This window comes from Trachinotus anak, unplaced genomic scaffold (assembly GCF_046630095.1).
Source record: "Trachinotus anak isolate AG129_WGS33_773 ecotype Australia unplaced genomic scaffold, CSIRO_AGI_Tana_v1 ptg000012l, whole genome shotgun sequence".
NCBI lineage: Eukaryota > Metazoa > Chordata > Actinopteri > Carangiformes > Carangidae > Trachinotus > Trachinotus anak.
In genome coordinates, this window is record NW_027273863.1 from 13585001 (window position 1) to 13598189 (window position 13189).

A 13189-nucleotide genomic window follows, 5' to 3' on the forward strand; every position below is an offset into this window, starting at 1 on the left:
AAGCTCAACATCACAAATACTGCCTAACAGGTGTTGAGAAGAAAAGCATTGATGGTGTGAGCATGTTAACAGAGAACTAAGTGAAATCATCAATGCAAACAACACTTCAGCATAATGTACATAAAAACACTCACAATACTGTATCAGAGATGTGAAATGTGTGATAATAGGGATCAGTAAATCATGGCCAGCTGGTAACTGAATGCAACCCGGGAGGCAACTGAGATGGAATGAATTAAAAAATTATTAGCATTCATGTGTGAATTATTGAACATATTTAGTAGAAACTGAAAATAGTAATTTTCCTGCCTGGCTGAAACAATGGCAGATTACTGAAAGTATGAGATTCTACCATACTGTGGAAGCCAAAACTCAACAATGAGGTGTCACTTTCAACCATCCTACAGATCTTGAAATCAATGAGCCGTTTGGTTTTAGATCTTTCAGCATCAGACTCCCTGCTGTGACTTCCTGCTGCAGCATCTCAGTCTGGAAAGTCAGAATCACCTTCTAATTTCTTCCCAAAACTCATTTATAGGCCTATGTAAAAGCCTTTTTCATAGTTTAAAGGAATCATTTGACTTTTAGGGAACTATCCACTGCCTTGCCGAGAATTAAATGAGAAGATTAATACCACTCTCATGTCTGTAATAGGGTGACCATATTTTCAAACAACCAAACCCCGAGCCTTAAAGGGGCTATTTGTAAGATTTCTCTACCACCAAACGGGGGTTCCTTGCCTTGTGTTCGTGATTGTTGCTTGACAGAAGGTTCAGGCATTACAGGACAAGAGGTTTACGCCCTCTGAGCAGGACGCCATGTCTTCAAATCAGAATAGAGGCTTTAGTTATTAGCAATTGGAGCTGGCTGGTTAGTTTGCGCAACTTCAGTAGAAGAAAACTACTAATCCAGTAAAAAAAACATTGCTTATGTTTTTTTACTGGATTAGATAATGAGTGGGACAGAACATGAGAAATTGTTGTGAAAACCAGGACATTTTAGCCAGACAAACCGGACATTTGGTCACCATAGTCTATACACTTAATATAAAGCTGGAACTACAGCAGCCAATTAGCATTGATTAACACCAAGGGAAACAGCTAGCCTGTATCTGCATGTAGCTAGCAAATCCACAAACCAGGACTTCTAAAACTCACTAATTAACATGTCATATCTTCTTTGTTTAATCTGCACAAAAATCTGGCTAAAAAATAAAAAGTAACGTGAACATGTATCAGACTACTTCCTGGAGTCTAGCAACTGGCCCCATTAAAGTAATAGTACAACTCATAACCCTTCGTAAAACTTTTCTATTTTTGTGGATTTAACAAACAAAATAGAATTTATTAGTTATTTTTTTAAAACTATTATACAGAGACATATTGTTTCCCCAAATTTTTAGTCTTTTCTATCAAATCTTTTCTGGCCCCAGCAAGATATTTACCTTATAAATGTATGAATGGTGTCATTCTTCTCATCTTGATCGACATATTTCCCATAATGTCAAACTATTCCTTTAATCTTACTTTTCTTTTATCTGCTCACTTTATCTGTTACAGTTATAACAATAGCCAATAATGATGACAAGAAAATCTGTAAACTGATAATCTCTCTGTGACAAATACAAACCACAATGGCATGTTCAGCTTTTCTGTGATGTTATTTCTCAGGAAACCTTTCAGTCTTGACGGTAGAACTGATTAGTCATCATGATTTGCGCCTGACAATTTTTTTTTTTTTTTTTTTTTTGCAGGGCAAGCTTTCAAATTAAACCCAACATGTACAGTTTCTCTCTGTGAACATGGAGCAGAAGAGACAAACCCGGCTCCCCACATGGGAACTTATCTGTCTGAGCAGTAATGAAATGAGTAGGGCCTGTTTTCCCAGCAGCACTTGAGAAAGATCAACTTAGTGCCAGTGTAAACTAATGCATAAAGATGATGATACTGCTGAGACGCTTCTGCTTAATTGGGCTTTGAGATGTCATACACTTAAAAAATAAAATGAGCCTACAGGCGCAATCCAGTCAAAGCCCAAATCATTTGATTATTTCAGCGTTTCTCCCCTTCTTGAATATTGTAAAAATATGTTAAGTTAAATTTGCTTTGAATACTCTTTAAATCTCTTCTATTTTACTGCATAACTTTGAGGTATAGTCACATGCATAATTGAAGAGTGTGACTTACAGATGGAATAAATTACCATTGTGTTTGTTTCTCAGCTGAATGTAATTATAATGCTGCTGTGTTTACAAACGCTATTAATGCAAATAAACCCGGGCCGGTACTTATCAAACTTTTAGGAATTATACTTACTAATGTTCTAGAAACAATTTCAAAACTTCTTTGCTGGGGGTGAGCAATAAGACACTTTTATCAAGCAGCTTTCTCCAATGCGACAAATGCAACAATACAGTAATTATGTACATTTTTCACTTTTTATGTTTTTCTACAAAGACATATGTGATTTTAAAATTTTATTTACATTGATGGAAACCAGTGGTAACTGGAGGAAAGAAACTCTTGTGGTATATGTCAGACAAATCATATGGGTAATATAGCAACCCAAGTGCACACAATGAAAATGCATGAACAGTGCAAACTGCAAACATAATTAATAAGCTTAATTTGTGTTGTTTGCTTTTGATAAATGCAAAAAACATACACATAAAAAGAGGTGTAACATCCTATTAAATCAAATGCAAGTAGTAGTAGTAAAACTATCCAATTATTATATAGGCTATAGTACTATAATTATACATGTGCATAATTATAGTACATATGATGTGTGCATGATGACCAATTATTTTTATAAAATTGCTCAAAAACGTGTATTAAAAGCTGCATGCTCCCCTTTGTTTCATCTTGGATGTACTTTTAACCAACTTAAATGGACTCTCGATAAATGTAAGTGTTTTTACGTTTTCTCAGTAGAGGTAAATGTGAAAATCTTTTTTTTTATATTTCACATAAGTCTAAAATTTCAATGAATACAGGCCCAGACCGGTGTTAATGAGTGTATTGAAAAATCTGTTAACCAATTTAGGAAGGACCACAGATTCTAGTTTTTTGGGTTTTTTTTTTTTTTTTTGCTTTTTGATGGTTTCCCTTACCTTTTGATTATGAATTGTGCCTTAAAGGGTAACTTGACCTGAACACTGCAACACGCTTGAAAACCAAGATGTAGTAGAAGTGCCTCTCCTGTGGACTATTGTATCAAATAAACCAAGAACGGAACAAAGAACGAAGAAGAAGTCATAATTTTCTGTCTGCTTCCTATGAATATAACCTTTTGGATGTCAGTGCAATTCTCCCATGAAAGTGAGAGTAAATCACCACTCTACACTGCAGCCTGAATGTGAGTAGGCAGTAATACAGCCATCTGAACACTGGGCAGACATTAAATTGGCTCTCTCTCCCAAATACATTTGCAATGAATTTCACATGGGAGCTCTAAGAACAAAGTGCTCTCAATAACACTGTACTTCTCTCTGTTTCACACACACACACACACACACACACACACACTCACACAAATATTTGCAGGTACATATATGCTCCTGTCTGGACAGCAAAAAGCTCATACCAAAAGCTGTAAACAATGTATTCAAATTTCTCCATAAGACATCATATGAATACAAACTGACAAGAATCTGTACACTTTACACAGTTCAACCAAATCCATGCTCATTGCAATTTGAAATCCTTCTCATTAGTTTAAGCAATGTCTCAGCCTCCTTGGAGTCAAAGATAGTTTGAGTTTTGCAGTTTTGAGGCGCTTGATCAGCTCCATTTCACCAACTGGCCCAGGATAAGCGATCTCAAAATAAAAATGCATCCCTACACCATAGCCAGAGCAACCCTGTCAGGTGTCATTGGCCCCGTCTTCACAGAGATCCACAAGTCTTCAGTATTGGCAGAATTCTTTTTCTTCTTCGTTTCCGACCTTGCGGTTGCCATGGCGTCTCTGCAGCAGCAGCAACAGCAGCTGTTGGCATGACGACAGCAGCAGCAGTGGCAGCACACCACCAGAGTGGTGAGGAGGACCAGGAGGGGAAGAGTTAGGAGGACCACCAGACAGGCCGTGTTGTAAACCCCCTGGTTATGTTTCTCTGTAGCAAAGCTCCAGATCTGGTTGAAAAAATCCTGGATGCTGTCTGTTTTCCCATCCATGGCTTTAGGATAGGGAGCTGTGACTCCTTTTTAATTGAGTTCGTATGGCAGTTGTAAAGATTTAATAAATCCTTTAGAGAGTTGTGGAGTTTATAGGGCAGTAAAAATGCATAACAAGTTGCTGGAGACACCAAAATAATTAAGATAAGGTGTTAATTTGAGTTGAAAAGATCTTCTATGTAATCTGAGTCCCAGTTCTAAAGTTGTAAAATGTGAAGTTTTACTCTTAGTGTTCAGCAAAACCTCCGCCGATCCAACTGCTGTCAGGTCCAATATCTCTGCTGACTTCACACTGAACTTTCATGTGTTTGCCTTCTGTTCATGGAGATCTGCGTTTAGATAGCCATCCTGAGACAGAGTGCTCAGGCTTGTGTTGTTTACACTGGAAGCTGAATTCATGGATGCACAAGAGCATGTTTTTAAACAAATCCAAAGGACCAAAAGTTCACTTGTTTATGAGAAGGTTCTTTGAAATCTTTCAGTTGTGATGATTCTGATCTTCAGGAAAAAAGCCAAAATCTGCACACCAAGTTGCTTTATGGCACTTGACATTCCACTTATTCTTCTCTTGCTCTTTGTCCTCTCAAGTTGTCTCTTGTCCTCCTGCTCTTTGGCTTTCCGTTTAGTTTAATCCAGTTGCAAAGAGGTGGTTCAATTTGGGCATTTCTGTGGAACATAAAAAAAAAAAAACAGAAATTCAGCTTTCAGCAGACAGATCGTCTTAAACCTCCCTCTTTGCTTTCCCTGCATTCAATCTATCTATCTTTCTCTGTCTTTATCATCTCTATTCCTGCTCCCCCCCTCTTGTCATTGTCAGCTTCAGATTTCTGCAGCTCTCCCTTCATTAATACTGCAGAGGAGTCATCCAGGATTCAGGGCAGATCTCTCTAGGAGTCCCACTGTGGAAGACAGGGGCAAATAGAGGGAGGGAAAAAAGAGAAAATGGAGGGAGGGAGAAATGGAGGGAGATTGTGTCTGGGGGATGGAGAGACACAGACAGAGGTAACCAATCTTTCTAAGAGTCCCACTGAGACTGAGAGTGTGACAGAGTGTCAGAAAAAAAGAGAGAAAAGGGAGAGAGGTAGGCCAGGGAGAGACCTTCTTTAGGAGGTTCATCTGAATATACCAAGTTAATGGTTCCCATTGGAGGAGATAAATGGGATGTGGCCTAAGTTTTTATAATATATTTAATTGTAACACTTTCCTCTGGTCTTGGATGAAATCCCCCCTCAACAGCCTGACTAGAGAAGAAAACAGGAGGTGAGACACTTCAGCTGAACCAGATCTGCAAAAGTCATTGTACCTTTGTTCCCATAAGAGTATAAACTGTTTGATTAAGTCTGAAGCCTTGAGGCGAGAGCTTTATTTAAATGGTGTTAAACAACTATACTTTTTCAAATGATTGAAACACTTTAACTCAAGCATTTCCCTTTGAGCCTCTAAAGCTCACGGCTGCGGAGCTTCTTCATATTCTAGTTGCAGGAGCAAGTAAAAATTTTCATCTCACATTTGGTTGCTTCTTTTGGCAGAGAAGAGAGAGGAAGATGCACCTGCAAGTGGAGAGCAAATAGATTTGGCATGGCTGTCGCTGTGCGTTGCGCCTCATGTGTGAAATTGGTTTACCCGCAGTTCGGTTCCTTAACAGGAAGCTGAGTGCTTAAAGCTAAGTAGCAACCTGAAACGTCAAAGAGAAAGTTCAGAAAGACCTGTCTTATGTCTCATCTCCTAAAAAAAAACAGAGCTGATCTAAAATACATTGCCACATTTGAAGCTGTGCTTATTTTCATATTAAAGTTAAACACACAGGCACATATGCAGCTGTGCATTATCCGCGTGGGACTGCTGACATTCATGACCCTTCAAATATGATGTTTTTTTAGGTTTTCAGGTGAAAGCTGGCTACTTGATCTTTTTTAATCCTTATATCATAAACACATAGCTCCAAATTTGGGACAAGGGGACACAAGATTAACCTGAGAGGTTGGGAGATGACAAAGAAGATAGGAAAGCAAAAAAAAGAGAATAGAATAGAATAGAATAGAAATAAAAGAAAGAAAAATGCATTAGCTTTGCCCTAATGCTTAAGTCTTTACATTATACTGTTTTTACAGTTTGTGTACAGAAACCACCATTTTGTGTTTTATGCTGACAGGAAATGATGCAACGCACACACTGTGCGAAAGCAAACAGAGAAAAATGTTTTTCCAAAAATTCAGGCATTATATTTTGTTTTCTGCACTTCTCAATCTGCAGTTTTCAGTGATATAGTGATATACGCATGAAGCCTGTGACGTTAACATCAACTCAGTGGAAGCAGAAAAAAACATCAGATATGTGTGGACTGTCTTCTTGTTGCAACCTCTTCTTCCGCAATAGTTTATTAGCACCTGAATGGAGAATTAGCTCCACCAACTGTCGATGCACAGTCACATAACAATAATGGTTGATAATTTACATTTTCTTTTGCAGATTTTCTGGAAATTCTGTTAAAATTTAAAAGGGTGGAAACTTGACTATAGACTACTGAAGACTGTGCGCGTTGTCGGGAGCCACAGTGGCACTGCCACATTATTCTTGATTATTTTCTCTGCTGTATGTACATGCTGCTGTGATGAGCTTGGCTGAGCTGCAGCACCCCTGTGTACACTCTGAACCCGCATTATGAAAACACTGTCAACACCAGAAGCCAGAGATAGTGACAATAAGTCTGTCAGAAAGACACAAAGACCAGGACCAGCACAGAGGTGTGATCTAGCTATATATAAGAGATGACTAACAGTGTATCAGTGGTAACGCTATTGAATGGAATGAATAAGTCACGAAGTGTTGTGATAATTATAGGCACTGGCCAGGAACAATGAGATCGCTGTCAAGTTATTCATAAACATGAATAATCACACACTAACCATTACAAGAAATGTAAAAGGGGATCTTATATTGTCTTATCTATTTGCTCACACACAAAGGCCACTCAAAATACTTATTTACTATAAATACTGTAGTGAGGTTGCCATAAAATAGACAGCTTAGGTAGTTTCACAATTGAATGTCCAAATTCTTCTTGAGGTAATCATGGCGGTTGCCAGCATTATTGCAGCTTCTTCCTCAGCAGGCCGTCTGCAGCAATATGAAAGTAAATGACGATTTTCACTTGAACTGTTGATGACACATGTCTGAACTGCGGTCAGTTTGTGATTTAGCAAAGGAAGAAGATCACAGAAGATGTAATTTACAAAGAGAATATAGCCATGTTTTTACAAAGGATAGTTTCTTAGTATGTTTTAAATGAGGCTCCAACAGGCTTTAAATATTTCATGGCCTCATATTATCTCACTGAGATGTCTTTCTAAGACTCTCTCTTACTTTCTCATGACATTGTGCTCTCCTGGAGCCATTCATATACAGGAAAAGGCCAATTCTGGGGCACACAAAGCCAGGAAGGGGCTGAGAAAAATGTTATGATTGCACTCAGTTAGGCCCTGCTGCTTTTTAAGGAACATTTGCGACCCATAAGACAAAGTTGTGACAGAAGGGAAAGCAGGAATCTTTAATGACTTGCCCCCAGCACATGTTTGGAGCAGATCCCTCATCAGGCAATATCAATGCACTATCAATATATAGATATGTTCAGTTTGAAATGAGTCAGCCACCAACAAATTATTAAAATCCATAGTAGTTTTTTTTTTTTGTGCAGGAAACATGAGTTGTCTTAGATCACTAAGTGTAGCTGTTTCGCTTGGTTGGATACATGCCAGCTGTTAATCTGGAGGAGTGAAGATCTCTGCTGTGAGCAAGAGCAAGTGCACAAGAGCATTAAAGTTCAGACTTGCATCAACTCGATCCTGACTGAGTGAAATGAGCAAAGTGGAGGACATTCTTCCAGTAAGAGCAGGGAGAGGACGTTCTCTCAGATGAAACAACAATCTACAAAGGTCCATTGAACAGAACAACAGGAAGTTATTCTGTATGCGTTAAATGTAGAGACTATCACAAATGACAATGGTAAACTTTTTCTTTTCATAAAGCGGATTTTAAATGACATAGTTTATTTCAAGAGAGTAATATGAAAAGTGAGTTACAGAGACACTGTAACTGGGAGGCAGGAAGAAACCTATCAGCTTAACATTGCAACTTGTCAAACATCCTGTCAAATCAAACTGCTGCCAAAACGACGTTTCTTTTTAAAGGGAGTCTGACACTGTGGCTTCAGTTTTACCTCTATTTTCCCAGAGTCACACCGCAAAAAGAATCAACAGCTTATATAAACCACTCACAACAATTTCAAAGTATTTCAAGTTACTGGCATTCAAGCGCTCTTTGAAAGCGGCACCTTACCCCCACAGGCACTTGTGAAGTGGCAGGTCAGGTCTCCTCTCATGTCTAATCCAGTCAGCTGCTCAGACTTTTGCTGTTTCTGTCTTGGCATCTGCTCTGTTCTGGTCCCTCTCACCCAGACATCTTGACAAGTCTTCACTTTCTGTTCCTCTTTCCCTCTCTACCCTTGTTTCCCGTCCTCCTCCTCCTCCTCCTCCTCATCCTCCTCCACCTCCTCCTCCCTCTCTCGCTCTCTTTAAGTGTGTGTTTTGGTCACAACGTCATAGCACCCTGCCCACTTTGTGTAAGAATGGGCCCTCTGTCTGTGCTTCTGTGTTTTCCTGTATGACGCGCTGGATTCTTGCGGTTGCTTTACTTTACTCACACAAACACTGAATGATGATACATACGATACATACGCTGCTCTGGATCCTTGCAACACCAGAATAAGTTGCAGAGAGTGTTGCAGCATTTTGCATAACAACACTAAATTACAGATTAAAAGACTACACCCTTCTGTGAACACCAAAATGGCAATAAAAAGGGGAAATGAAAGCTCTTAAAGTGTGCGTGTGTTGTGAGTTCCACCTGGTGAAAGAGTCAGCTGCAAGCGAGATATGAAAGAGTGAGGTCATGTGAAGTGCACCCACACACACACACACACACACACACACACACACACACACACACACACACACACACACACACATACACACACATATACACACACACAAACACTGTTACTATGCCTTTGGCATCGTGGTCAATGCCCTTTCAGTTCAGTCAAGCAAAAGAGGATTTTGCTGAAGAAGGAATAAAGAAAAAAAGCATTCTTCTGGCATTATAGTATACCAGAACAATAGTAGTCAATGTACTGTACTCCTGAAAGAGGGAAGCTGTGAGTTAATGTGTACTCTCATACAGTATGATGTGTGCTACTTACAGTACGCCTTATGCAGAGTCAAGTGACATATCTGCGGTAAATTTTCTTTAAAAAAAGTGTCAGTCCATAAATGTAGCTATTCAAAATTTTAGGAAATAAATACAATTCAAAAAAATGAATGATTTATTTCACTACTGATGCCCTGTAAAGTAGTCAGTGGTGGTGGAAATATAAAATAGTGAATCAAGGATATTGATACTTTAGACGAAAATAGACATGTCCATCTGAAATATGATCAGACCACCACTGCCATGTTATAATGATTTACTGCAGCTACAGTAGATGGAAACATTTGGTCCTATAATCGTGAAAACACACACCCTGACCAACTGACTGGCTCAATATGCAGTGTGTTTTTTTGTAGCTACAGGGCATGGTTACATAAGAATTGATGAGACAAGCCTTGCCATGTCTGCAGGTGTGTCTGAGCCATCTTAGACAAATAGCAACCAGCCGCCCACACACACACACACATACACACACACACACACACACACAGAGCTAGCACAGAGGGTGCTGTGTGACAGGCAGGGCGTGTAGTGCTACATAGTGAAATTATATCCCAGCTGCTGTTGAGGCACTACAGTGTCCAGTCACCTCGAGCGAGTGTTGATTAATGACCTCAGTGTAGCAACACTTTTCCTTGATGGAAGTACTTCCTTACAAGAAGTTTATATGAAAATGATTCCACTATATATTACATTTACTGCTTATGATTGCTACCGCAGACATACCTGGATATAGAAGCCTTCTTTTCATTGTATGGATCTGCTTTATGCACAGATCCAACCATGCAAACCTGCAGGAGTCATGTGAAAATCTTGGATTTGATCTGCAAGTCAGACATGAGAAGACACGAGAAATGATTTGATAAAGCTGTTGGATCTTACGCAACAATGTGCCTTTTCAGATCTGCTGCAATTTAGAAACACCATGAAACTACTGCTCAGTACAAATGAGCAATAGGTGCTGGATACATGCATCATGAGGATTTCTTTTCTTTTTTTTTTCTTTTTTTTGCCATTTACTTGATGGACACTGTTCTTTGCTGTTGTATTATAAGGACCCCATTATACCTTCCCTTCCCTCCAAGGGTAACTTATGTTCCACTTATACTGCAATGACCCTAGTATGAGTCTCATTTCCTCCATGGAAACCTTTCTCTGCTTTTATACTGCGTTGACCCTGTGCTATAATAGGTGTAGCTCCCATCTGGTTTACAGAAACTTGATTCTCAGTTGAGCTCACCTGTGAAGGAAAGCTCAGACAATACATCCCTTTATCCAACTCGAGTCTATAGCTTAACAAATAACAGGAATGACCACTGAGCTCACACTGGATCACTGATCATACAACCATGATAGCAAAATATGTGACTGTGACATTACCAGTAACATTAAGTAAAGCCTCATGGAATTACACGACTGTGCAAAAGGGCATTACAAATCACTTTGGCCCACTGGTTCTGCCGGCACACACTGAAATATGTGCGAGAAAGAACCCAACACTGTGCACACACGGAGCTTTTGAATGTGAGCGCTAATGAAAAGTGACTAAAGGGTTGCTGTAGTGGAATCTGACAAGTGTCCAGAAATAGTCTGCCAATGAAACCAGTCCCCCAGAGGCAAACCTTAGCTGTGATTCAGTCCTGTAAAATGTTTGGACCCAGCAGTGTGAAAACAGGCGAGACAGAGAACGACATGATTAGTCTATATAAGGAATTGCATCTTGCGCTGAAGAAAAGCCATCTTTGAAGAGCTATTGGTTGGCATGTAAACTTAGGGCTTTTACAAGGAGACCTAATTGCACATTCCAGCTATGAGGTTAGTCAGTGTTATTTTAACATTTCATTATGTAATAATCTCAGCATAGTTATCATATGACATGAGCTGTAGCTGTAGCTAAACATTATGTTACACATTTCTTTCTTGGCTTGTGATGAACAGAAGTTTGGCCTATTCTGCTGCATAAATAAACAAAAGTGATGATGTCAGCGTGCAGCAAAGTAAGTACTTCATTTTAATCAGTGGGGACTTTCTAAGTTCCTTTTTTGCTCTTCAGTATTTCCAAATACAGAAGTAGCTAAATGAGACATGGTGGGAATCAAAACTTATACAAGTTTGCCAACACTTTGGGTTTAAAGTAGTCACAAAAACACAGCTGACAAAAATAAAAAAAAAAACTATGCAGATGGAAAGATGGACTGTTTGCTTACTTGCTGAGAGTTAAATTAAAGCTAGTTATCTTAGCTCAGCACAAAACTGGAAACAGTTAGCCAGGCTCTGAACAAAGCTAACAAAATCTGCCATCACATCTAAAACTCACTAATTAACAAATATCCCATTTGCTTAACCAGTAGAAAAACCAAAGTGTAAAAATCTTGTTTTACAGAGTATGTGTCAGATTGTTTCTTGGACAGTTGTGAAACACTGAGCTGCTGTTTGTACACTTTGGTTTTTTGGTACGTTTTTAAAAAAAATGAGATATAACATTGAATTTACAGGTGCTGGTTGGTGGATTTAGTTAACATTTGAACAGAACAAGGCTCGCCGTCTCCCCCTGATTTATATTAAGCTAACCATCTGCTGGTTGTAGCTTCTCATCTAACTCTCAGCAAGGAAAAGAATAAATGTATATCCAAAAAAGTCAAACACTCCTAAAATGCAGAGTAATGCTACACAATAAGTGCTGTGTCATTATCTCTTACAGACAGACTTTGACTCTTGTTTCCTACAAATAGATATGCCTGATAGACAGTTGCATGACCTTGTGTGATCATGGGACAACAAAGAAGTACAAGAATGCACTTCCCCCTTTTTCTTTCTTTCTTTTTTCTGTCTTGGTATGTTGTTAAGACTTGTATGCATGGTCACAACTGTTTTAGTAAAAATGATGAGGATTGTTCAGACTATTGCAGATTCTTTATTTCTAATTTGTAGCAAGAGGAACATTTTGACACAGCATGCAAATTCAATTAGGAATTTTAAGCAGTGAGAAATTTGCTTCAACATGGCAGTAATTGAATCTTTTGCTCCCATTAATCTCCTCACTGTGTCTCTGTTAATCATTGTCACCTCTTAACAAAATAGATAGGCGGCTAACTTCACTCGGAGCACCTTAAGTGAACACTGGTTTACACAAGAGGCTTCAGTAACAAAGAAAATGTTTTGTTTTGTTTGTTTTTTTCATTAAACTCTTGATCATTTTTCATTTTGTTGACCATCATGTGTTCATGTCTACACTGCATGATTAAAAAAAAAAAGTTTCCTAACAACCTCTCTAAACTGAAACCATGTGACACTTTAACTTGCATACAGCTGTGGTTAGGCATACACAAGAGAAACCATGACTTCTGTAACTGAAAGATGATGAGATAAAGCTTTACTTTTTTTGTTGGGGGTTTTTTCCCATCAAGCATTCAGACTGACATTCCTGACATACCTTAGAAATTCTCGCTGTTTAACTTCAAATGCCGACCAAAAACAAATAAAGTTGACAGCCTTACTCATATGCCATAACAGTATGATTTCCATTCATTTCAATTCAATTCAGACTATGCATTCATGCATGCGCGTGTGCATTGAGTTAAGGCTGAAATCCACTCTCAAATGGCAAATGTGCACACATGTACACAAACCCATAGTAATTCTTGCTTTCTGCAAAAAAAAAAAAAAAATGTTGTCCAAAGTCTTGAGCATGTAACATTGCTTTTGCTGTAGGTGATGTGATAAAGCACAGAACCAACTCTCTGCTGAGCTCG

General features: G+C 38.8%; 1 protein-coding gene across 2 annotated transcripts in view; it reads right to left on the minus strand.

Moving 5' to 3' along the window:
• The window catches only part of LOC139629253 (uncharacterized protein KIAA0040 homolog), a 9220-nt gene extending 522 nt beyond the window's left edge, over positions 1 to 8698 (minus strand). Inside the window, exons 1-2 of one of the 2 annotated variants that reach the window (XM_071491778.1) lie at positions 8508 to 8698; positions 1 to 4838 (exon numbers count right to left, since the gene is read on the minus strand). The exon at positions 1 to 4838 is cut by the window's left edge and continues 522 nt beyond it. In XM_071491778.1, coding sequence (XP_071347879.1) covers positions 3840 to 4172 — 333 coding nt within the window. In that variant the 5' untranslated portion in view covers positions 4173 to 4838; positions 8508 to 8698 and the 3' untranslated portion in view covers positions 1 to 3839. Of the gene's footprint in view, positions 4839 to 5679; positions 8459 to 8507 lie in introns of those variants that run through there. The other variant, XM_071491779.1, reaches the window with a different exon arrangement.
• Positions 8699 to 13189: the final 4491 nt, after the last annotated feature.